At 38.0% G+C, this 27,605-nt stretch overlaps 2 protein-coding genes across 2 annotated transcripts; both read left to right on the top strand.

Moving 5' to 3' along the window:
* Positions 1-395: 395 nt before the first annotated feature.
* LOC148113827 (vomeronasal type-2 receptor 26-like) lies at positions 396-14,547 on the top strand. Its single transcript, XM_087893427.1, has 6 exons — positions 396-550; positions 1,784-2,075; positions 3,348-4,208; positions 5,009-5,236; positions 6,253-6,379; positions 13,305-14,547. Exons 1-6 carry the CDS (start codon positions 396-398, stop codon positions 14,204-14,206), a joined length of 2,565 nt encoding a protein of 854 aa, XP_087749553.1. The 3' UTR covers positions 14,207-14,547.
* Positions 14,548-20,897: 6,350 nt separating this feature from the next.
* Positions 20,898-27,381, top strand: LOC132709367 (vomeronasal type-2 receptor 26-like). The gene is made up of 4 exons (XM_087893426.1): positions 20,898-21,041; positions 21,970-22,830; positions 25,167-25,293; positions 26,480-27,381. The coding sequence occupies exons 1-4, from the start codon at positions 20,898-20,900 to the stop codon at positions 27,379-27,381; spliced, it is 2,034 nt and encodes a 677-aa protein (XP_087749552.1).
* The last annotated feature ends 224 nt before the right edge of the window (positions 27,382-27,605 follow it).

The raw sequence follows: 27,605 nt of genomic DNA, 5'->3' as shown, positions 1-27,605 counted from the left end.
CTTGTAATCCTGAGCAGGTAGTTGTTTTTCTGGCAATTATCAAATTAGCCCCAATTACTTTCATTTCATCTCCAAGTCTCAAGGGTGTTTTGTTAACCACCAGCAAAACTAAAATGTAAGATAGAAGGACCTTGTTCTTATTTGCTCTACAATGTAAAGAAGCAGAATATATATATATATATATGTTGGTGTTGTTCTTTAATGCTCTTGGTTGGTACTGTAAATCAGCCAAGTGGTCATTCAAGTTAGGCTGTGCTATTCGGCCAAGAATCTATTAAGAGAAAGAAATAGGACAAATGAAAGACTGCAAAGAAGGAATTCTATCATGCAAATTAATGAAGCTCTCTCTATTGCTCTTAATGCTGTTGTTTAGGGCAGTTTCAGAGATTCCTAACATGAATTGCATTGTTGGTGATCCTATTCCAATTCTTCATAAATACTATCAATCAGGAGATGTCATTGTTGCTGGCATTTTGTCTCAAATCTATACATTTTCAAACACAATAAACTTTCATGAAAAACCTTCTACTGACCTTTTCTATGATACTGAGTAAGATGCTCATGTATCTAAAACTAATTACTCAGAAATGAGTTTGATGTTTTGTGCTGGGTCTATATTGTATATCTCTTTATCCATGAAGTCTGAAATTGTTTAAGGATGTCTTGGATGTCAAGGTCCATTAATAATGCATTGGGAATAAACAGTTCTACTTAATCTAATTCATAGGGATGAGTTCATGATTCTGACTTCATGATTTTGGCAGGTCAAATTCTCAGTTAATACTGTGGAAGAGGTTTAATGCTTTACATGTATCTATTTTTCTGCAATTTACTAATTAAGTTATCTGTAAATTACTTTGGAGGAAGTTTTTGGAATTCCATATAATAAAACACTGTTTTCTATTATATTCCAAGCTTACTGCCTGAGAATGAGATGTTGATCCAATATTTATTTTTAATTAAATTTCACCAAGGACAGTCATAAATTCATGTCCTAGTTTTTTTTTTAATTAAAATCTTCCTGACAGTATTTTTTAAATTAATGAAGTATTCTGTTTTATTTCAAGATTTCCCTATTCCTTAAAAAGAAATGGAGTAATTAAGCTGCACAGCTAAATAAATTTGTTCTGAGTAATGAAATATCGGTATATTTGTGAAGATAACAATTTCCCCATTTTCTTAAAGTTATTTTTGTCATTTAAAGTTCTGATTTTCACTGTTTCTAAAATGAATATCAATCGTTGAACTGATCGTCAATAATTTCTCTGAAATCCAATTAGTCACAATAATATGGTGCTTAGTTATTTCAGTCTTGCAAGACTTCTGTGGACAGGAAAACCCTTGTTAAGATACAATCTTGAGAATTATGATGCTAAATTTTAATCAATGAACTAAATTAAGGGGTGTGGGAGACAACAACCTCATGGAGGTTATCCCTGAATTTATAATTGATTTTTTTTCTACACATGCAGAATGGTTCTGTAGAATGAAGATATAATCACACCAGGAGGCACAAAGACAATAATATGATTGCTATTGAATTCTGTATAGGATTAGTTGTATGCTTGCATTCTTGGATATTTTCTAATATTAAACAGTATCCTTTAAAGTAGTACCATTACTATGTGATGAAGACTGAAATAGAAGTATTTTATTTAACAACATTCATTAGTACGATGGAAGCTTTGAGTATAATATATTTAAAGCTATGAGTTGAACAAAAGTCCTGCAGCTCTTGTGCTGAAACCAATGAGCTCAAATCAATATGTAATTTTCATTTCAGCGTGGTGACTCAGCTCTACCAACACATTTTGTCTTTGGCATTTGCTATAAAGGAGATCAATGAAAATCCCCAGATTTTGCCCAACCTCACTCTGGGGTCCCATATCTATAACAGCAACTTTATTCCAAGCTGGACATATCATGCCTCAATGGAAGTATTCTCAACACAAGGCAAATTAATCCCTAACTACAAGTGTGAAACAGAGAACAACCTAGTGTCAGTCATTGGAGGACCTAATTCTGAAGTCTGTATCCACATGGCAGCCATCCTGTCTATTTACAAGATTCCACAAGTAAGAGTTTCTTCCCATTGTTTAAATTTGTATCTATCTAGCCTTTAAGTTCAAATTCTATCCTTTTGAGAACAAATAGGTTAAATATATATCTATATCTATCTATCTAGATCTAGATATACAGATATAGATATAGATATACAGATCTAGATAGATAGATAGATAGATAGATGATAGATAGATAGATAGATAGATAGATGATAGATAGATAAATAGATGCACACAGAGACACGTGTGTGTGTGTGTGTGTGTGTGTGTGTGTGTGTGTGTTCTCTTTCTCATTACTATGAACAGTTAATGAAAACCTGTGAAGAACGTAGATTTTCCTTTAGTGAGAAATGAACAAATATGTAAAATAGTATGGAGAAGTTTTGTTTTTGTTTTCCAACATGCAAAGAAAATCATTACATGATTCATTTTCAGCACACACAATGCTATACCAACTGAACTCATCCCAAATAAAACGTTCATTTTTAATTCAGTTCAGTCGGCTGGACATTCTTGGTTTATCTTTCATTATTTTCTTTTGAGAGTGGCCATCAGAATTTCATTTTTTAATATGTACCAATGTGTTCACAGAAAAAAAATGTCAATAAAGGTTATCTTTATTTTTTCCAAAGCATTTTTTTTTTACATTTCTGTTGTATGTTCTGTTTTAACATAGCAAGGCATCTGCTTCTCAGTACATTCAGTTTACAGGATTAGGGAACTTGATTTCATAATGTCCTTCATATAGGAAAGAAATGAGATGATAGATAGATAGATAGATAGATAGATAGATAGATAGATAGGTAGGTAGGTAGGTAGATAGATAGATAGATAGATAGATAGAGACATGGAGACATAGATATATAGAGATATAGATAAGGTAAAGGTATGTGCTAGTCATTCCCGACTCTAGGGGGCGGTGCTCATCTCCATTTCAAAGCCGAAGAACCAGCACTGTCTGAAGACATCTCCGTGGTCATGTGGCTGGCATGACTAAATGCCAAAGGCGCACGGAACGCTGTTACCTTCCCACCAAAAGTGGTCCCTATTTTTCTATTTGCATTTTTTATGTGCTTTCAAACTGCTAGGTTGGAAGAAGCTGGGACAAGTAACAGGAGCTCACCCCGTTATGCGGCACTAGGGATTCAAACTGCTGAACTGCCGACCTTTCAATTGACAAGCTCAGCATCTTGGCCACTGAGCCACCACATCCCTGATATATATAGATATATAGATTTATCTAGCTATTAATTCTCTAACACAATTTTTGTTTATGTGCTATAGTTCACCTATGGTTCCGCTTCTGAGATGAATAGGAAAACTCAAGCTGTTTTCTATCACCAGATGTTTCCAGATGTGCACAGACAATATAAAGGGATTCTCCAGTTACTGTTGCATTTCCAGTGGACATGGATTGGGGTACTCTATGACAATGATAACAATGGAGAGAGATTTGTTCAAGAAGCTCTTCCTATGTTTTCTCAGAGAGGAATCTGCTTTGATTATATAGAACTATTCCCAATAATCACATCAGTTACTGATATTGATAAGATGGTGGCGGAGGGAATACATCAGTATCATGCTATTATTAAAAGCATTGCTAATGTATGCATTGTTTCTGGTGAAATTCAGACCATGGTATTTTTCAGAATGTTTTCCACATTGTCAACATATGAGGATGTATCAATAATGGCAAAAGGAAGGGTTTACCTTATGACGGCTCAGATGGAATTCACATCATTCCCATTTCAAAGGAAGGAAGGCATAGACTTGCTTCATGGTGCCCTGTCCTTAGCAGTTCATTCAAAGGAGGTCCCGAGATTCACCGACTTTCTTCGGTTGATAAATGGTAGCTTTGAAGGAGAAGATGGCTTCATTCAGGGTTTTTGGGAAGAGGCCTTTGGATGTTTCTTTCCCGAGTCCACGATAGACAGGCAAGGAAGGGTCTCCTGCACTGGTAAGGAGAAACTGGAGAATCTCCCAGCATCTATTTTTGAAATGAGCATGACTTCCCATAGCTACAGCATCTACAATGTAGTCCATGCCGTTGCATATGCTTTGCACAACATGCTTTCATTTCAATTGAAAAAAACAGAGAGTGTCATTGAAGCAGTCCATAGCTTGCTGGCTCAACATCTATGGGAGGTAATGTCTTGGACAAACTGATTTCAATTAGATCAGTGTGTCTCATGAGAGACATTCTATACTAAATGTAGAAATATGGTTTTGTATTATATTTCCTTTGTGAGACAGACAATTTTTAAAGTAACGTATTATTCAGAGTATAAGACACACCCGAGTATAAGATGCACCTTAGTTTTTGGGGAGGAAAATAGGAAAAAAAAACCAGTTCGCGCAGCACCGGAAATATGAGCATGCATATCATGTATGCGGCATCACAAAACACAGCAATTCACTCACACCTGCCGTCCACACATGCATGATGCATCAAAAACACAGCGATATAGGACGGGATTGCACCCAGTCAGGGGGCTGGGGGGGGGCTGGGCCCACCCGCAGATTGCCACTACCGGTTCGCCCAAACCAGTCCAAACCGGCTGAATACCACCTCTGGATAGGACAGATGATTCTCTCCTAGGGAGCAAAGAAAAAAAATATGTTGCAGACTCCATGTGGTTTCAGGGAGGGCATCTGGCCAGCAATAGGAAATTTGCCTGAGAGTTCCTATTTACTGAGATCTAACCACACAGGCACAATTCGCAACCAATTAGTGAAATGCATGAGCTTGCATAGTAACATGTATCAAGCAAACAAAAACTTGAGGCCTTCTCAGAAAATGAATTTATTCATCCGAATTTCTTCATTTTTTCCCTAGAACACTATTCGAAGTCCTGTTTTCTGCCTATTTGTTTTACATGAAACAAACTTAAAGAGAAAAGAACAATGTCATTAAATATATCCTGTATTTCCTCTTCTCTCTTCAGCTCAACCATTTTCTGAAAATCATTTCATTTAACAACAGTGTTGGGGAAACAATTTTCTTCAATCAAAATGGAGAAGTGGAAACTGGATTTGATATTATCAACTGGGTAACCTTCCCAAACCTTTCCTTCCTTAGGGTCAAAGTTGGAGACATACAACCCTTGTCTCTCGCAGAAAAAACATTTACTATTTCACAGGAATCCATAATCTGGCCAAAGTGGTTTAATCAGGTAGGTCCTGTAACTCTTTGAGTTCTATTCAAGACTTAGAAAGCTTTAAGAAAATAATTTGTTTGAGTAACTGTTCTTCAACTAACTCAGAAAGTTGTCTGAAAATACAGAGAAAATTTAGAAAGGAATGTCAGATCATGAGACATAGGAGAAAGAATCCAATAAAACATGAAAAGTTCAACTATGGCCTTTTACATAAAGTATCATTATGCAGTAATCATATATTTCAGGATAAGCATGCAACCTCTTCTTGCTTAATATGCCCATGCAGGAATGTCACATTTATTCGATTGCATTCAATTATACCATGGTTTCCATTTAGAATCATGACTTAAATATATTTGGGAGCTATATTCATTCATTTGAGTTATCATCTCCAATTGAAGCATTTCTAATTGAAAACTTGTAAGAGGAAAATCAATAATAAAGAAAATGTCACTATGAAATGCTAAGAAATTCAAAATACAACATTTAAACACCATTTGATTGGTGCAGATATACATCATGTTGCTTTTCTTTTAACCTGACTCATTGCCTAGCTATCACTCTCTATATGTCACTGAGAAATGCTAATAAATTCAAAATACGACGTTTAAACCAGTGGTGGGTTGCTCCCGGTTCTGTCCGGTTCTTGTGAACCAGTAGTAAAAGTGGTGGGAGGCTCCACCCACCCGCCCAGACATCATAATGGATGATCTGCACATGTGCAAACCGGTAGTAAAGGTAAGTAGAACCCACCCCTGGTTTAAACGCCATTTGATTGGTGCAGATATACATCAGGTCACCTTTCTTTTAATCTGACTCATTGCCTAGCTATCACTTCCTATATGAATTTTTTGATACCTATAAGCAAAATTGAAAAACAATTTCCCCCTAGAGGATTCTTCATTATATGTTGTCATATATGATTTTTTTTTCCTGAATTATTCACCTACGAAAGCACATGTTTCTATGGTTATTTGTAGATATGCATATTTGCAAGATGGAAAACCTTCTTCTCTTTCTTTTCTCGGTAGACAAAGCCTCTTTCTGTTTGCAATGACCATTGTCATCCAGGTTACAGGAAGGCCAAAAAGGAAGGGAAACCATTTTGCTGCTATGATTGCCTTCCTTGTCCAACAGAGAAGATTTCAAATCAGAAGGGTAAGAGATAGTACATAGAGGAATGGTTGCCCACTAGTCGTCTGGGATCATGACTGATGATTTGCTGAGGTACCCAGGTTGTCCATCATGCAGCTGTCTATATGGATAAACAGTTAAAACAGATCTGATTATTCCAATATCATTTCCAAGAAAGCTATATATCAGTAAGAGGGAACCTTTTTGGCACTGAGTGCTGATGCGCCCCAGAAGTAAAGCTACCTAGTAGGCATGCGCATGCCAGGAAATGAATTTCCGGTTTCAGCTTGTCTTCTGGTTACTGGCACGCACGCATGTACAATGATCAGCTGCCCAGCACGCATGCGCACAATGGAAACCAGAAGACCAGCTCTTCCGGTTTCCAGCACTACCATACTGCATGTACCCCAGAAACCCGGAAGAGGATCGGGCGACACTACACATGCTAGCGGTCATGGCTTCATGTGTGTTAGAGAAAATTTATTTCTCTATAGCTGTGCCTATTAATGGCTTTTAGAATGTACAGATATATAAGCCAATCAGAGGGCAGCTAATATGTTTGAATCTCCAGGGTCCTCCCCTAACTGTCACAGTTAGCATTATAAAAGGAGATTCTTAACAGAAACCCCTGCTCTGACTCTGGCTCTGGATCTTCAGTTTACTCTTCAGTTTGCTCTTCTGTCTAATACTGTATTGTATTCTAAGATCTTCCGTTAGATAACTGTGAGCAGTTTGGAAGTTCGTTAGAAGAACAGTTCTGTGGTATATAATAATATTTCTTCTGAGGAACAATAGTCATAGATAAAATAGCTTAGAGAGAATAGATAGATAGATAGATAGATAGATAGATAGATAGATAGATAGATGACAGTATAATTTATCATAGTAACTAAGTGCTGTTTATTAATTGAATAGATATTGTTATGTTTTTATTATGTAAATAAAAACATTTACTTTTAACTGCTTCAGAGGCTCATTTGTTTAAATAGAATTTCATAGAGATAAAGGTTCACGGTTCATTGATTTTATTAACCTCCACAACAATTGGTAGCAGAGGATGGTTGTTTATTGAACCTTATCTCTATCTACTTAACAAATATGCCCACACTAAAGTCTACTAGGAAAGCAAGAGTCTCAACCAGAGCCTTCACCAGGTGAATGGCAACCAAAAGCAGATTAACAGAACCAAGGGTCAGGGCGAATTTGACTGAAGCACACCATGCTTCTATAACACAGGAGGCTTGGATAATGACAGGTCCTAAAGAATGTATGCCAGTACTAGAAAGCCTCGCAGTCACTAGTGACAGTAATCCACGTGCAGATGTTGAGAGCAAAAGAACGCCACTTCTGATATCAAATTTAAATTCTGCAGAGAGGGACGAAATGAGGTCTGCAATATTACAAGCATTCGGCTTGCAGGCAGCAAGCGAAGACCTGGTGGTAGATCTAAATGCACTACTTCAAATAACAAAAATGGCACCAAGCCAGTTAACAATTGAAATTTGACAAAATAAAATGGTGTCACCTGTCAAATTGTCAGCTACTGGCAACCCACAATGGCAAGCAGGCACCGGCATCGAAGACACCCAATTGTCAGCATACAATGCTGCGGTGACACAAAGAGACTAGCCAGCTGAAGAGCTAGCTCTGCCGGCATCAGCAGCACCACTGGTCCCAGCCGTGCCGAGCATGACACCGGCACTGGCCGAATGGACCCGAGCCCAGACGATCAGCCCCGTCGCAGAGGCCCAAGCAACAATGACAAGAAGCTCACCTACCGAGCTTGAGACAGAAGAACCAGTCAAAATATTGACAGCAGCCTTCAGATCCAACTTCCAGCTCCCTCACAACTATCGTGCGAAAGCAGCCCAACCTAAAACCATTCTGATGACTGCGGCCCACTACTTAACTGCTTCCATGATGGTGGACTCTTCTGCGGTGTATCCAGTCTTTGGGGACATTTCTGGGACTACTCCAGCCGAGGCTGAGGTCCCAGAGGCAGGCCCAAGGCCTTCTGCTGAGGAGCAGATGAAGAGATCCTCACTCCTCGGAGTCCCAACGAAAATGAGCTACGTGCCTGCGCAGTTCGGTGTCTCAACCCCTCTCATAAGGGAGGAGCAACTGTCAAACAGCCGGCCAATGGGATTCAAGATGGCTGCTTCTATACACATGCCTTTCTGTTCCTTTAAGAAATTGCAGCACCATGGACAGCAACAGCTATCTTTTTCAGGATCTGAAAATACAAGTGTATTGCCGCCTGGTTTTAAATGTTAAATTTAAACGGAAAGAATTTACAAGAGTGGGTGAAAGGGGTACAGGTGGTACTAATGAAGGAAAATGTATTGTCTTTATTATTAGAACCTCCCCCTAAGCCCTGGACTCTGGAAATTGATTTGTTACATCATAAGGCTTTTTGTATTTTATTACTAACTATTGACCCAGCATTGTATCCTAGTATTCCACATAATTTAACTATAAGTGAAGTATGGGAAAAAATACTTAATTTGTTTTGTTGGAAGAATTATAATGCAACTAGAAGGATTTCCAGAGAATTCCATTCCGCTAAATTGAGGGCAGGGGTGAATATGAATGAGCATCTTTATGAGCTCAATAAATTGAGGGAGGAATTAATTTTAAGAGGGGAGCCTGTGTCAGAACAGAGCTTAATAAGCATAATTATTAATTCATTAGACTCTAGCTGGAATAATTTTATTTCCCAATTGGATAACACCAGGTATGAGGGTATGTCCCTGGAAGTCCTGTCTGATAAACTTATTGCAGAGGACAATCTGAGAAAAGACAGGGCAGCCTTCTACAGGAAGGAAAGACCAACTAGGAGGTCTAATAGTCCTGAAAGGGTAAACACTATTGGGGAATGTTTTAATTGTGGGTCCAGGGACCATTACAAAAGAGACTGCCCACGTAATGTCAATGCCAGGGCAAGTCAAAGGGCACCTTCTGGTGACAGGTACAGAAGGAGATCACCTACACCACATAGATGGCCTGAGTCTTCGGAGAGGGGTGGCATATAAATTGAATTAATTAAATTAAAATAAATTAAATAGACAGCCACAAGATAAACCTTCCAGCCAGAGAAGGGGTAAATGGTCAAAGAAAAATGAAAAAAGGGACAGATTCAACTTTAATAATAATTTTGCTACTGTAATAGAGACTGCAGAATCAAAAATATCTAAGAAATAACATGAACAACTGTGGCTGTTGGACAGTGGGGCTAATAAACACATTGTGAGTGACAGAAAACTGTTTTACGAATTAAAATACCATAATTCTATGGTCAAGGTTGCAAATGGCATAAGGGCTAAGGTAACTGGAATTGGAAAGGTATTAATCCCTGGGATTGGGGAAGTAAATGGTGTTTTGTATGTACCTGAAATTGATTATAATTTGCTCAGCACAGTAAAAAATAAGCGAAAACTCTAAGATAGAGGTACTATATAAAAAGGTATTGCCATTGTAGCAAATGATAACCAAGTAATTGGGGAAGTTTTAAAAATTAATGGTCTGCCTTATTATTCACCAATTATAAGAGATAATGAATATGATACCAGCAACCAGGTCACTGATTCTAATAGTGATGATGAATCTAAGCCAGAATCAGATGATGAGACTGAGTGTAACCAAGAAAAGAGGGGTTACAGATTTATTTATTTATTTATTTATTTATTTATTTATTTATTTATTTGTTTGTTTGTTTGTTTGTTTGTTTATTTATTTATTTATTTATTTTATTTATTTATTTATCAAATGACTATATAACCTAAAAGATATGAGGATGTGTTAAAGCTATCTAAAAAAGAGCAGGAGAATTGGCGTAGTGCAATGGATACAGAATTGAAAAGTCTAAAGAAATTAGATGTATACACAACCACAACATTACCAAAAGGTAAAAAGGTAATTGGCACTAGATGGGTCTTCAAGAAGAAGCCAGTTGAAAAAGGTGAATTTATTTATAAGACAAGGTTGGTTGCACAGGGCTTCTCAGAGATTCCCTGATGACTATGTTGATACCTTCTCACCTACAGTTAAACCTGAGAGCATTAAAACTGCGCTCACCATAGCTGCCATAAAAGGGGAGAGTGTATACCAGTTTGATATACAAACTGCGTATTTACATGCTAAATTAGACAAAGAGATATATGTCAAGGCTCCTCAAGGCGTAGATCATAAGGAAGGTGATGTTTGGCTATTAAATAAAAGCCTCTATGGTCTTAAACAATCGGACAGAAGGTGGTATAAATGTCTTACCAAACATCTAAAGCAGATGGGGTTTTCTGCATCATTGGCTGATGAATGTGTATTTATCAGAAGTAACCAGGGCACCAAAGAAACCATTTTGGTTTATGTAGACGACATTTTGTATGTATGTAAATCAGAGAGCAGATGTAAGATGTTCTCTGAAGAATTAGGCCAGAATTTTGCCCTAAAGCCTCTAGGCTGAATTGACAAATTTTGGGGGGTTAAATTTGTTAAGACTGAGAAGGGGTTTAAGCTTTCTCAGTGGGATAAAATATTAGAGTTAATTGAAAGATGCAACATGGCAGAGGCCAAGCCCTGTGACACTCCCATGCAAACATGCAAATATGTGTATATTGAAAGTGCCAAATTTGATCAGAAGACATTCTACAAATCTGTAATAGGATCACTATTGTACATTGCCGGATGGACAAGGCCAGACATTAGTCTAGCTGTAAATGTATTGTCCAGACATTCTGAAAACCCCACTCAATTTCACTGGAATGGGGTAGAAAGAGTCCTCGGGTATCTGAAGAGTACTGTAAATTGCTCACTTATTTTAGAACCTTATGTATCAGAAAAACCTAAATTATATTGTTATACAGATGCAGATTGAGCAGGGGACATCAAATCCAGAAAGAGTACTTCAGGGTATGTAATATTACTGAATGGAAGCCCAGTCCACTGGTATTGAGGGAAACAGAAGTTGATTGCCACTTCTACTGCTGAGGCAGAATATATATGTCTATCCAAGGCTTTAAACAATTTAGTATGGTTTGATGATCTTTTAATGAATTTATGGGAAGAACCTGTATATCCAGTAAGAATTCACAAAGATAATATGGCACAATTAAAATATCAAAGGCTGACGCTGTCGGGCAAAGGTCACGCCATATTGATATTAAATACAAGCATGTGAGACAGCTAAGCAAATTGGGTTTTATTATTATGTGAGACAAAAGAACAGATAGCAGACATACTAACTAAACCATTGCCCTGGGAACAACACCAATATCTATTGGGTAAAATAAGTTTGGTGATGTAAAGAATGTATTTGTGTATGATACATTGTATGTAAAGGATATATAATTAGCATCAATAGACACAGAGAAGGGGATTGTTAGAAAAAAAATATTTCTCTATAGCTGTGCCTATTAATGGCTTTTAGAATGTACAGATATATAAGCCAATCAGAGGGCAGCTAATATGTTTGAATCTCCAGGGTCCTCCCCTAACTGTCACAGTTAGCAGTATAAAAGGAGATTCTTAACAGAAACCCCTGCTCTGACTCTGGCTCTGGATCTTCAGTTTACTCTTCAGTTTACTCTTCTGTCTAATACTGTATTGTATTCTAAGATCTTCCGTTAGATAACTGTGAGCAGTTTGGAAGTTCGTTAGAAAAACAGTTCTGTGGTATATAATAATATTTCTTCTGAGGAAGAATAGTCATAGATAAAATAGCTTAGAGAGAATAGATAGATAGATAGATAGATAGATAGATAGATAGATAGATAGATAGATAGATGACAGTATAATTTATCATAGTAACTAAGTGCTGTTTATTAATTTATTTTATTTATTTATTATATTTTATTTTATTAAATTTCTATACTGCCCTTCTCCCGAAGGACTCAGGGCGGTGAACAGCCAGAGGATAAAACACAGAGATACAAAATTTAAAATAGATTAAAACAAATTAAATAATTTAGGCTGAATTTTAAAATACCCCATAATTAAACAGATTAAAATTTGTGTTTAAAATTTAAATTTAAAAAAGGAGAAGATTTAGGCCAGGCCAGCTTGATGAAATAAAAATGTTTTAAGCGCGTGACGGAAGGTGCGAAGATCTGGGATCCTCCGTATCTCCGGGGGGAGCTCGTCCCAGATCGTAGGTGCCCCCACAGAGAAGGCTCTCCCCCTAGGGACCGCCAGTTGACATTGTTTGGCCGATGGCACCCGGAGGAGCCCCTCTCTATGGGAGCGTACTGGCCGGTGGGAGGCTATTGGTGGTAGCAGGCGGTCCCGTAGATAACCAGGTCCTAAGCCATGGAGTGCTTTAAAGGTGGTAACCAAAACCTTGAAGTGCACTTGGAAGACCACCGGGAGCCAGTGCAGCTCGCGCAGGGGAGTTGTTCCATGGAAGCTCCACGTTGCTCCCATCACCACCCGCGCGGCCGCACTCTGTGCCAGTTAGAGCCTCCGAGTGCACCTCAAGGGGAGCCCCACGTAGAGAGTGTTACAATAGTCCAGACGAGAGGTGACGAGGGCATGAGTGACTGTGTGTAGGGAGTCCTGATCTAGAAAGGGACGCAACTAGCGGATCAGGTGAACCTGATGAAAAATCCTCCCGGTCACGGCCGTCAAATGCTCTTCTAAAGACAGCCGTGAATCCAGGAGGACGCCCAAGTTGCGAGCCCTTTCTGTGGGGGCCAATGATTCACCCCCAATAGTCAGCGATGGCACCAGCTGACTATATAGCTGAATAGATATTGCTATGTTTTTATTATGTAAATAAAAACATTTACTTTTAACTGCTTCAGAGGCTCATTTGTTTAAGTAGAATTTCATAGAGATAAAGGTTCATGGTTCATTGATTTTATTAATTCCACAACAATGTGCCACTTTGGGCACATGTGCTATAGGTTTGACATCATGGCTATATATAGAATAAAAGCCTGTTTCTCTTTCCCCACAGACATGGACAGCTGCTTTCAGTGTCCACTAGATCATTATCCAAACGAGGAGCAAAATTTCTGCCTTCCAAAATTTGTAACATTTTTATCCTATGAAGAAATGCTGGGGAACATTTTTACCAGCTTTATTCTTACTTTTTCTATTATTACTATTTTGCTGCTCTGGCTCTTTATTAAACACAATGACACCCCTATTGTGAAAGCCAACAATGAGACCCTCACCTACATTCTTCTCATCTCCCTCCTGCTCTCGTTTCTCTGTGCTTTGCTATATATTGGCCAGCCTCATCAATGGACATGCCTTCTTCGGCAAGTTACTTTTGGTATCATCTTCTCCGTGGCAGTTTCTAGCATTTTGGCAAAGACTATCATTGTAATTCTTGCTTTCATGGCTACCAAACCAGGATCCAGAATTAGAAAATGGATGGGGAAGAGACTGGGTCTTTCTATTGTCCTTTCTTGCTCTTTTATTCAAACCATTATTTGTACAGTATGGCTCTCAATCTCTCCCCCGTTCCTAGATATTGACATGTATTCCATGCCAAAGGAAATTGTATTGATATGTAAGGAAGGGTCAACCGTCATGTTCTACTGTGTCCTTGGTTTTATGGGTCTCTTGGCAATTATCAGCTTCGTGGTGGCTTTTCTGGTCAGGAAGTTACCGGACACCTTTAATGAAGCCAAATTTATCACCTTCAGCATGTTGGTCTTTTGCAGTGTCTGGCTGTCCTTTGTTCCAACCTACTTGAGCACAAAGGGGAAATATATGGTGGCTGTAGAGATCTTCTCCATTTTGTGCTCCAGTGGGGGGTTACTGGCTTTCATCTTCTTCCCAAAATGTTACATTATTCTGTTGAGGCCTGATTTAAATAACAAGGAACAGCTAAAAAGGGGGAAAAACTGAAGAGTTAAAAGTTAACCATAAGTAAGTAAGTAAATAGTTTGCACCAAGATTTTTCATTTTCAAGTAACCACTTTGTATTTTATACAGCTTGGTTTCTTTGTTCCCATTATATTATTTCACTCCTCTACAACTAAAATGGAACTAAAGTTGTTAATTACATAAAAAACTGTCCACCCTAGGTCTGTGAGATTTTTGTTCAATCCTTGAAATGTCTGATGATCTAAAGCCAAATACTTATAAGAAGATAGCAATAGCAATAGCACTTAGACTTGTATACTGCTTTACAGTGCTTTACAGCCTTCTCTAAGCAGTTTACAGAGTCAGCATATTGCCCCCAACAATTTCAGGTCCTCATTTTACCCACCTCGGAAGGATGGAAGGCTGAGTCAACCTTGAGCCTGATGAGATTCAAACTGCCAAATTGTAGGCAGCCAGCAGTCAGCAGAAATAGCCTGCAGTACTTCACTCTAACCACTGCACCACCATGGCTCATGGTATCTCTTTTGTCATCGGTTGAAATGTTTAATAATAAATATTTATTTATTTATTTAAGCAGAAGCACTATTGTAAATTCTATCTGTTCAATATATATTTCAAGAATAAAATATGAATGAAAGCAACATTTTTGTTTTGGTGTCACTTTCGATGTTCCTTTTTTAAAAACATAATGTTAAGAAATCTAGTTTGTTTAAAAAGGAAGACAAAGCAATGTTCTCGAAATTTCTTCAAAATCTTGAACTTTGTCAATTTTTGTGAGTAAGCAAATTGGAAGGTAAGGATTTAAGAAAAAATATGCTCCAATTTAATGTTTATAGCAGGAGTATCAAACTCTATTCCATTGAAGGCTGCATCAGGGCTGTGTTTGACCTGGGGAGGGGCAAAGTGGGCATGGCCAGGGTGGGCATGGCCAGCTCAATGTCACTCATGTCGGGGGCATCTGTGGTGGCCCGAGCGCTCTGCCAGAGAAAATGAAATCCCGATCTACGTTTTCAGCTGTGACTGTCTCTTGCAACCCTCTGCCAGCGAAAACGGATCTCAGGAGGGCCACCTGCAGCCCTCCCAAGCTCTGTTTTAAGTCACAATGGTTTCCTGAAACCCTCCACCCACAGCCCTCCCAAGCTCCATTTTCGCTGGCAGAGGCACTGCGAGCCAGTCCTTTACTTTTCCAGGGCGGCCCCGTTGGCCAGATCTAAGCACCCCGAGGGTGGGATCCAGCCCTCAGGTCTTGAGTTTGACACCTCTGGTTTACAGTTTTTACCTATCAATTGTATTCATTTTCCTTTAAGAATGAATAATGTCATTTCTGTGTTTGCAAGATTTAGTGTTTTTGATTTTTTGATTGCTTGAAGTGCCAAAGGTCTAGCAAAAATAGACCATATATTTTAAATCAATGATGTCATTAGCATAAAATATTACAATTGTAGAATTAGTCAGGACTGTATAAATGTATGCTCTAATGCTGAAACTGCACCTCCAGCAGCAAAAAGGAATTGGATCCAATCCTTTATTACAAGTCTCCAAAAATAAAATAAAAGCAAACCCTGACCAAACCTGTTATCCAGGATTATCAATTAGGAACACTGAAATGAACACAGAAGATCTATCATTTAGCAGTCTGAAATAATTAGCAGTAAAAATAGTAAAGTTCTCAGTCCTCCAAAAATGGCTTACAACCGGTCCTTGAACATAATAATCATAACAGCAGCCCCACAATCATGTAATTAAAATTGGGTGCTTGGCAACTGGGATGTATTTATGATACTTGCAGTATCCCAGAGTCACATGACTGCCATTTGCAACCTTCCCATTGGGCTTCTGACAAGCCAAATCAATGGGAAAAACCATATTTCTTAACATATTTTCTTAGCGTATTGGACATTAATACAATTGAACGTGTCCAGAAATATTTCACAAGAAGAGTCCTCCACTCCTCTGCTCGCAACAAAATACCTTATGCCACCAGACTTGAAATTCTGGGCTTAGAAAACTTAGAACTACACTGCCTTTGGTATGACCTAAGCATAGCTCATAAAATTATCTGCTACAATGTCCTACCTGTCAATGACTACTTCAGCTTCAACCACAACAATACACAAGCATACAGTAGCTACAAACTTAAAGTGAACTGCTCCAAACTCAATTGCAGAAAATATGACTTGAGCAACAGAGTGGTCAATGCCTGGAATGCACTACCTGACTCTGTGATTTTCTCCCGAAACCCCCAAACTTTTAACCTAAGACTGTCTACTATTGACCTCCAATGGTGAAATGTAAAAGTTGTTACTACCGGTTCTGTGGGCATGGCTTGATGTGGGGGGGGGGGTTAATGTGACTGGGTGGGCATGGCCAACTTTTTGGCTTTTTTACTTTTAAAAGCATTTTTTTCTACAACCTCTTTGCCGAACAGGTTGTAAAAAAATGCTTTTAAAAGCCTCTGATGATCCCAGCTGAGTTGCCTGATCAACAGAGGCTTTTTTTCCTTTTAAAAGCAATTTTTTCTACAACCTCTTCGGCTGAAGAGGTTGAAGTAAAAAATGCTTTTAAAAGCTTCTGACAATCAGGCAACTCAGCTGGGATTATCAGAGGCTTTTAAAAGCATTTTTTTCTGCAACCTCTTTTAAAAGCCTCTGATGGTCAGGCAACTCAGCTGGGATCATTAGAGGCTTTTTAAGGCATTTTTTAAAAATGCTTTTAAAAGCCTCTGACAATCCCAGCTGAGCCGCCCAATCATCAGAGGCTTTTTTTTTTTTTTACTTTTAAAAGCATTTTTTCAGCTGAAGAGGTTGTAGAAAAAATGTTTTTTAAAAAAGCCTCTGATGATCGTGTGGCTCAGCTGGGCATAGGGGGGGGATGGGCAGGGATGTTTGCTACCAGTTCTCTGAACCACCCGCCGCCATCGCTACTGGATTGGGCAATCCGGTCCGAACCCGGAGCATTTCAGCCCTGAGCTCACCCCATTCCTAAGAGGTCTGTAAGGGGCATGCATAAGTGCACCAGCATGCTTACTGTCCCTGTCCTAATGTTTCCTCTATTTGTATCTATTTTATGTATCCAATCCATGTTTATACTTATATATATTACCTACTACATTATTGACAAATAAATAAAATAAATAAACAAACATTAATGTGATTTGTTTAACAACTGTGGTAAAAAAAAAAGGACTTAAAATTGAGCATGGCAGCTACATGGCAGCCTTGGTAGTACAGGGGTTTAAGGCACCCTGTTATTAAGCTGGTTATTAAGACCAGCTGCCTGCAATTACTGCAGGGTTCGAATCTCGCCAAGGCTCAAGGTTGACTCAGCCTTCCATCCTTTCTAAGGTAGGTGAAATGAGGACCCAGTTTGTGGGGGCAATAAGCTGACTTTGTATAAATATACAAAAGGATGAAGGCTATTGCTGAGCACATTGTAAGCCGCCCTGAGTCTTCGGAGAAGGGCGGCATATAAATCAAATTAAAAAAAATAATAATTTAGCAGCAGAAGAGATTGTGTCATAAATTGAGGATTACTTTGTTTCATGGCACACAATCCATTAATTATCCTGCTCATTGTAACTGCACAATTAGGTCCATCACATCAAAGTTCATGGTATTCCATTCCTGCCACATTTTAAAATGTATATTCGAAGACCACAGATGCAAAAACTGACAGATTTATTTTGAAAAATTGTACATTTCAATTGAAATTTTGGCAAACGCACAACAGTTTGAAGTGTCACAGTCTTTCAAATACCTTTCCTTGTCAGTCCCACGTCCAGAGACCAGACAACAAAATCCAATCATTCAATCCTATGTTAGCTTGCATCTAATGGACAGAATGTTTCTCCCAGATTTTTTTCTCCAACAGTTTCATAAGGAACACTAAGGAATACCTTATGTATGTGTGTGTATCAGTGGTGAAATTCAAATTTTTTTACTACTGGTTCTGTGGGCATGGCTTGGTGGGTGTGGCGTGGCTTGGTGGGCGTGGCTTGGTGGGCATGGCAGGGGAAGAATACTGCAAAATCTCCATTCCCACTCCACTCCAGGGGAAGGATACTGCAAAATCCCCATTCCCTCCCCACTCCTGGGGGAAGGATATTGCAAAATCTCCATTCCCACCTCACTCTGGGGCCAACCAGAAGTGGTATTGCTGGTTCTCCAAACTACTCAAAATTTCCACTACCGGTTCTCTGAACTGCCCAAAATTTCCATTACCGGTTCTCCAGAACCTGTCAGAGCCTGCTGGATTTCACCTTTGTTGTGTATGTGTGTGTGTATACACACACACATACTTGAGGCTTTTTATTAGCAAAAAGGCCTGTATATGGATGGAGGTGAGTTTTGATGAAAGATATTGAATATATTCCTTTGATAAGTCAGTAAAAATTGTAATCCTGAACAGGTGGTTATTTTTTCAGGCAATTATCAAATTAACCCCAGTTATTTTCCTTTCATCTTCCTGTCTCAAGGGAGCTTCATTAACCACCAGCAAAACTAAAACCTAAGACAGAAATAATTCAGTCATTATTTGCTCTATAATGCAAAGAAGCAGACTACTGTATATATATTTGATGGTGTTGTTCTTAATGTTCTTGGCTGGTGCCACAAGCTAAGCAAGTGGTCATTCAAGTTAGGCTGTGCTATTCAGCCAAGAATTCATTAAAAGAAAAAATAGGACAAATGAAAGACTGCAAAGAAGGAATTCTATCATGCAAATTGATGAAGCTTTTTGTATTTGTCTTAATGCTTTTGTCTAGGGTACTCTCAGAGATTCCTAACATGAACTGCATTGTTGGTGATCCTGTTCCAATTCTACATAAATACTATCAATCAGGAGATGTCATTGTTGCTGCTATTTTGTCCCAAATCTATATATTTTCAAACACAATACACTTTCATGAAAAGCCTTCTACTGACCTTTTCTATGATGTTGAGTAAGATACTCATGAATCTAAAACTAATTATTCGGAACTGAGTTTGATGTCTGGTGCTGGGTCTGTATTATACTATCCCTTTTCCCATGAAGACTGGAATTGTTCAAGGATGCCTTGGATGTCAAGGTCCATTAACAATGCATTGGGAATCAACAGTTCTGCTTAATCTCATTTATATGGATGAGTTCATGATTTTGAGTTCATTATTTTGGCAGATCATATTCTCAGTTAATTCTGTGGAAGATACATGTTTTATATGTATCTACTTTTCTGCAGTTTACTAACTAATTTATCTGTAAATTACTTTGGCGGAAGCTTTACGAATCCCACATAATAAAATACTGTTTTGTACTGTATTTGTAGCTTGTTGCATGAGGATGATATGTTGATGAAATATTTATTTTTAATAAAGTTTCATGAAGAATAGTCATAAATCCATTTGCTAAATTTCTTTCCTGAAATCTTTCCTACAATATTTTTTTCCTTTTTCTTTGTTTTTAAGTAAAGAAATATCCCATTATATTTCAAGATCCCCCTATTCCTTAAAAAGAATTGGAGTAATTCAATGGCATGGCAAAATAAATTTGTTTTGGTCAACTCATAAAAAAACCCATCTTTTTTTTTTTTTTTTGAATTGCAAAATGCCTGTATATAATGTAAGATAAGAGTTTCCCCATTTTTAAAAAAATTATCTAGTTATTTGTATTCACAGTAGTGGCCAAAATTGTGGAAACCTTTTGGGAAAAGTATATTTTTGAGGTTTGATGGCTAATAACACCACTTGTTTTTGGAGTTTCAAGATAATCATATTCCACTGCTGAAATCCCCTGGGAATAGCCCAATTGAAAATCTATGGAGCCGACTAAAGAAACTTGTTAGTCAGACGCGACTCAGCAATAAAACCCAGTTAATAGAAGCAATCATTCAATCTTGGTTTCATATTATAATAGCTGCAGAACTAAAAGACTTGGTTTACTCCATTGGAAGATGTTGTAAGGCCATAATTCATGCTAAAGGTTACCCAACTAAGTATTAACTGACATGGTGATAATTTTGTGTATATCTCATTTTTTGTATGGTGATAATTTTGCATATCTCGTTCTTTTCTATGTGTTTCACTTTTCTTCTTTATACTGTACATTCTATTCTAATAGCAAATCCTTCATAAAAGTTATTTCATTACATTCTTGATTAAATTATCTTTCCATTGATATATAATTTTATGGTACTACTCCAAAAAAAAAAGTGGTGTTATTAGCTAGTTTTAGAAAATATACTTTTCTCAAAAGGTTTCCACAATTTTGGCCACTACTGTATAAGCTGTTCTTATTTTTACTGTTTCTAAAATGAATATCAACGGAGAAACTGATTATCTCTGTGTTATTATGAATAGTTTTGATTTCCCAGAACTTCAGTTATTCACAATAATATACTGCTTAGTTATTTTAGTCTTGCAAGACTTCTGTGGACAGGAAAAATTTTGCTTAGCAGCAATTTTGATACAGTCTCATCTGATCAATGCAATCTCATCTGAGGGTAGCTTTGAGAACAATATATTTAAAGCTATGAGTTGAACAAATGTCCTGAAACCAATGAGCTATAATCAACATTTCATTTCAATTCAGGGTGGTGACTCAGCTCTACCAACACATTTTGTCTTTGGCATTTGCTATAGAAGAAATCAATAAAAATCACCAGATTTTGCCCAATCTCACCCTGGGCTTCCATATCTATAACAGCAATTTTATTGCAAGCTGGACATATCATGCCTCAATGGAAGTATTTTCAACAGAAGGCAAGTTAATCCCTAACTACAAGTGTGAAACTGAGAACAATCTAGTGTCAGTCATTGGAGGACCTAATTCTGAAGTCTGTATCCACATGGCAGCTATTCTCTCTATTTACAAGATTCCACAAGTAAGAGTTTCCTCCCAGATTTTAAATCTATAGCTATCTGTCTAGGTCAGTGATGGCTAACCTTTTCTGGACTGAGTGCCCAAAGTGTGCACATGCGTGTGCAAATGCGTGTGAATGTGCATGCCCGAACCACCAAAATACAATACACATGCAGCCCCCTGCATGCACTCCACCCCCCATATGCTCACACAGCCTCCCACACATGCCCCACCCCCTGTGCATGCACCCCCTGCATGCACCCCCGAATGCGCCCCCGTGCATGCATGTGCCCCACCCCCGGTGCATGCATGGCAGAGACCTGAAGACCAGCTGGCCAGCAGGAGGGGCGTGTGCATGCACAGTGGAGCTGAACTGGGGTGATGGTTCGTATGCCATCAGAGAGGGCACTGCATGCCACCTCTGGCATGCGTGCCATTGTTTCGCCATCATGGGTCCAGGTTTTCCTTTAAATTTAAGTTTCTCCCTTTGGGGAAAAAATAGTTTTGAAAAATATATAGTAATTCCCTTTCTCCTTACTACGAACTGTTAATGAAAACCTGTGAAGAATACAGATTTCCCTTTCAGGAGAAATGAAAATAGTAGGGGAATAGTTTTGTTTGATGTTCCAACATGTACACATGCTATACTGACTGAACTCATCCCAAAAAATGTCATTACTGACATTACATGAACTGAGTTCAGTCTACTGGAGATTCTTTGTTTAACTTTTTCCAAAGCATATTTTCACATTTCTGTGGTATGTTCTCATTGTTACATAGCAAGGCATCTGCTTTTCAGCACATTGTTTCTATGGGATTAGGGAATTTGATTTCATAAACTCCTGTGTGTAAAAAAGAAATGATATTTTACTCACACATGGAAAAAGTATTAAAAAATCGATTTATCTAGTTACTAATTTTCTAAAACAATTTTTGTTTATGTGCTATAGTTCACTTATGGCTCTGCTTCTGAAATGAATAGGAAAACTCAAGCTGTTTTCTATCACCAGATGTTTCCAGATGTACACAGACAATATAAAGGGATTCTCCAGTTACTGTTGCATTTCCAGTGGACATGGATTGGGATACTCTATGACAATGATAACAATGGAGAGAGATTTGTTCAAGAAGCTCTTCCTATGTTTTCTCAGAGAGGAATCTGCTTTGATTATATAGAAGGATTCCCAATAATGACATCAGTTAGTGAAATTGATAAGATGGTGACAGAGGGAATAAATCAGTATGATGTTATAATTAAAAGCATTGCTAATGTATCCATTGTTTATGGTGAAATTGAGACCATGATATTTTTCAGAATGTGTTCTACATTGTCAACATATGAGGATGTATCAATAATGGCAAAAGGAAGGGTTTACCTTATGACAGCTCAGATGGAATTCACATCATTCCCCTTTCAAAGGAAGGAAGGCATAGACTTGCTCCATGGTGCCCTGTCCTTAGCAGTTCATTCAAAGGAGGTCCTGAGATTCACTGACTTTCTTCGGTTGATAAATGCTAGCTTTGAAGGAGAAGATGGCTTCATTCGGGGTTTTTGGGAAGAGGCCTTTGGATGTTTCTTTCCTGAGTCCACAATAGACAGGCAAGGAAGGGTCTCCTGCACTGGTAAGGAGAAACTGGAGAATCTCCCAGCATCTATTTTTGAAATGAGCATGACTTCCCATAGCTACAGCATCTACAATGCAGTCTATGCTGTGGCATATGCTTTGCACAACATGCTTTCATTTCAATTGAAAAAAACAGAGAATGTCATTGAAGCAATCCATAGCTTGCTGGCTCAACACCTATGGGAGGTAATGTCAACATATTGCTTTGTGTTATATTTCTTTTTTACCTGGAATCATTTTGTTAATTGATTCCAGTAGGCGTGATGAGCACCAAAATCAATGGGAAATTTTTTCCCCATAATAAATAATGTAGTGTGTCACAAGGCAGCAGACAACAAGAAGTTCTAGTTTGTGCATTGAGTACTAAACAAACAATGAGTATCAGGACAATTTTTTTTTTTTTGCATCAAAATGCAATGAGTACCAAATCTGATGAGTTTCAAAGTAGTTGAGTACAAAGATACCACTATAGCTCACGTGGTTTAAAATTTCAAAAGTATATATCGGCTAAACAAGAATGGAAGCTGGTTTACTAATATAGACTGTATCTTGAGAGGCACGTTGGGTCTAATTCATAGCAGTTGTTGTTGAAACACCAGGAACTCTATTGTCTTGAACATAGTTACTAATCACTGAAGCTTAATATTACCCCCCAAAATGTGAGCTATGAAAGCTAGTATTGGTTCATAAACTGTCAGGTGATCAATGCCTCAGTCATCTAGGTCATGCTTGTCCCAAAGGTGCTGAAGAAGCTTCTTGGATGAGAAGTGAAACTTCTTCAAAGAAAACCAGAAAGTCCAGTTGCCTCTTGAAAAAGCGCCTTTGTCAAGTGATCACTTTTTTCACAATGGTGGGATGTGCCTTCCTAAATAGGCTGCATTTCTACTTAATTCTTTCATGGCTATTCTATGTCATAGTGATTTTTATATGTTCCAAACAACCACAATTTTACAATTAGAAATATGTTGGATCAGTTGTAGAAAGACCAGTCACTGATACATCTTCCCAAAGAGCTCTGATCTGTGGTAGAATTCAATTTTTTTTTACTACCGGCTTGGTGGGCGTGGTGTGGCTTGGTGGGCATGTCTTGGTGGGATGGCTGGGGAAGGATAGTGCAAAATCCACATTCCCTCCCCACTCCTGGGGGAAGGATATTGCAAAATCTCCATTCCTACCACACTCTGGGGCCAGCCCGAAGTGGTATTTGCCAGTTCTCTGAACTACTCAAAATTTCCTCTACCGGTTCTCCAGAACCTGTCAGAACCTGCTGAATAGCACCCCTGGTTCTCATAGGCTATTTGCCTAAGAGTTACTCTGTATTGAAACCTAACCATACAGGCACAGATCACACCCCTTTACAAATAGGCATGAGATTGCATAGCAACATATGTCCAGCAAACAAATACTTGAGGCCTTCTCAGAAAATGAATCTATTCATCCTAATTTCTCCTTTTTCTCTAGAACGCTATTCTAATTCCTGTTTTCTGTCTATGTCTATTTGTTATACATGAAAAAAAAAACTCAAATGGAAAACAGCAGTATCCTTAAATATATCCTGATGAATTGCAATCTCATCTCCTCTCTTCAGCTCAACCATTTTGTGAAAATAAACTCATTTAACAACAGTGTTGGGGAAACAATTTTCTTCAATCAAAATGGAGAAGTAGAAACTGGATTTGATATTATCAACTGGGTAACCTTCCCAAACCTTTCCTTCCTTAGAGTCAAAGTTGGAGACATACAACCCTTGTCTCTCGCAGAAAACACATTTACTATTTCAGAGGAAACCATAATTTGGCCAAAGTGGTTTAACCAGGTAGGACCTATACATCTTCAAACTTAAAAATATATATGTTTTGAATTAACTTTTCTTCAACTACCTCAGAAAATACAGAGAAAATGTAGAAAGAAGTATCAGATCACAAGATATAGGAGAAAGAATCCAACAAAACATGAAATGTTCAAATATTTCATTTTGCACAGAATATCAATATTCAGGAATCATATATTCCAGGACAAGAATGTCATCTCTTCTTCCTTAATATGCTCATGTGTTAATACCATATTTATTTGATTGCATTCATTTATACCATGTTTTCCATCCAAAATCATGACTTAAATATATTTGGGAGCTATATTCATTCATTTGAGTTATTATCTCAAATTGAAGTATTTCTAATTGAAAACTTGTAAGAGGAAAATCAATAATAAATAAAATATCACTGTGAAATGCTAATAAATTCAAAGTATGACATTTAAATGACATTTGATTGGTGCAGAAATACATCATGTCACTTTTCTTTTAATCTGACTCACTACCTAGCTATCACTCTCTATATGAATTTCTGGATACACATAAGCAAAATTGAAAAACAACTTTCCCCTAGAGGAGTCTTCACAATAAGTTGTCATATATGATTTTTTTTTCTGAATTATTCATCTATGAAAGCACATGTTCCTATGGTTATTTGTAGATATATACATTTGCAAGATAGAGAACCTTCTCTTTCTTTTCTCTGTAGACAAAGCCTTTTTCTGTTTGCAATGAAAATTGTCATCCAGGTTACAGGAAGGCCAAAAAGGAAGGGAAACCATTTTGCTGCTATGATTGCCTTCCTTGTCCAACAGAGAAGATTTCTAATCAGAAGGGTAAATGATACTGTGTTTCCTTGAAAATAAGACCCTGTCTTATATTTTTTTGAATAAGGCACTTGGCCTTATTTTCGGGGAAGTCTTATTATTTTGGGGTACATGGAACAAGATGGGATTCCCCTTGCCATCTTACCTGATTTCCAGCTCTGTCTCCCTAACCCTAACCAGAGGAAATGGCAGGGACCATCTGTGCATGCATATTAATATTTTTGGGGTGGTGGTGGTTTATTTTCAGGGAGGGCTTATTTTCAGGGGTGGCTTATTTTAGCACATGCACTCAAAAGCCTGATTGGGCTTATTATCTAGGGAGGCTTATTTTCAGTAAAACAGGGTAATACTTAGAGGAATGGTTGCCCATTTGGTAGCTGTGATCACAACTGATTTTCTGTTGAGTTACTCGGATTGATAGATCGATTGATGGAGTCAATTTCTATAGCTGCCCAACTCAGCCAAGTGACTCTGGTGGCTTACAATTCTAAAATTAAAAAAAAAATTAAAAAAAGTTAGAAAACATTAAAACAATAAAAACATCCATAAAATAAATAAGTACAAACAGCATCTGTGATAGCAATAGCACTTAGACTTATTTCCCACTTCATAGTGCTTTTACAGCACTCTGTAAGTGGTTTTACAGAGTCAGCCTATTGCCCCCAACAGTTTGGGTCCTCGTTTTACCCATCTCGGAAGGATGGAAGGCTGAGTCAACCTTGAGCCAGTGGAATTTGAATTGCTGAACTGCCAAACTGCAGCAAGCACTCAGCTGAAGTAGTCTATAGTACTGGCACACTAACCACTGTGCCACCTCAGCTCATAATGAACCAATTTACAGTAAAACCAAGTAACAGGGCCCTTATCAAATTCTTATCAAATTTAGAAGGCTAAAAAGGAAGGGAAACCATTTTGCTGCTTTGATTGCCTTCCTTGCCGTCCAACAGATGATTGCCGACGGATTGCCGTCCAACAGAGAAGATTACTAATCAGAAGGGTAAAAGATACTACCCAGAGGTGTGGTGCCCCAGTTGTGGTCTGGGATCATGATTGATGATCTGCTGAGGTACTCAGGTTGTCCATCATGCAGCTGTCTATAGGGATTTACAACTAAAACAGATCTGATTATTCCAGTATCATTTTCATGAAAACTATATACAGTATAGAATAAAAGCCTGTTTCTCTTTCCCCACAGACATGGACAACTGCTTTCAGTGTCCACTAGATCATTATCCAAACGAGGAGCAAAATTTCTGCCTTCCAAAATATGTAACATTTTTATCCTATGAAGAAATGCTGGGGAACATTTTTATCAGCTTTATTCTTACTTTTTCTATTATTACTATTTTGCTGCTTTGGCTCTTCATTAAAAACAATGACACCCCTATTGTGAAAGCCAACAACGAGACCCTCACCTACATTCTTCTCATCTCTCTCCTGCTCTCGTTTCTCTGTGCTTTGCTATATATTGGTCAGCCTCGTCAATGGACATGCCTTCTTCGGCAAGTTACTTTTGGTATCATCTTCTCTGTAGCAGTTTCTAGCATTTTGGCCAAGACTATCATTGTAATTCTTGCTTTCATGGCTACCAAGCCAGGATCCAGAATTAGAAAATGGATGGGGAAGAGACTGGGTCTTTCTATTGTCCTTTCTTGCTCTTTTATTCAAACCATTATTTGTACAGTATGGCTATCAACCTCTCCCCCGTTCCTAGATGTTGACATGTATTCCATGCCAAAGGAAATTGTATTGATATGTAAGGAAGGGTCAACCGTCATGTTCTACTGTGTCCTTGGTTTTATGGGTCTCTTGGCAATTATCAGCTTCGTGGTAGCTTTCCTGGTCAGGAAGTTACCGGACACCTTTAATGAAGCCAAATTTATCACCTTCAGCATGTTGGTCTTTTGCAGTGTCTGGCTGTCCTTTGTTCCAACCTACTTGAGCACAAAGGGGAAATATATGGTGGCTGTAGAGATCTTCTCCATTTTGTGCTCCAGTGGGGGGTTGTTGGCTTTCATCTTCTTCCCAAAATGTTACATTATTCTGTTGAGGCCTGATTTAAATAAAAAGGAACAGCTAAAAGGGGGAAAAAACTAAACAGTTTGCCATAAGAATAATTTCCATCCTCTATAACTGAAAAGGAATATAATTTCTTAATTAAAAGAAAACAAGTGCCTGGGGTATTTTTGTTCAGTTCTTGAAAAGTCTGATGACCTAAAGCCAAATCCCTATAAGAAGATAATAACTCTTTTGTCTTCAGTTGAAATGTTTAGTGATTATTTATTTAATTAATTAATTAATTAATTAATTATTTAATTATT

Source organism: Pantherophis guttatus, chromosome 4 (assembly GCF_059756535.1).
Source record: "Pantherophis guttatus breed Tessera chromosome 4, ASM5975653v1, whole genome shotgun sequence".
Taxonomy (NCBI): Eukaryota; Metazoa; Chordata; class Lepidosauria; order Squamata; family Colubridae; genus Pantherophis; species Pantherophis guttatus.
This window is presented reverse-complemented; position numbering and strand designations above follow the sequence as displayed.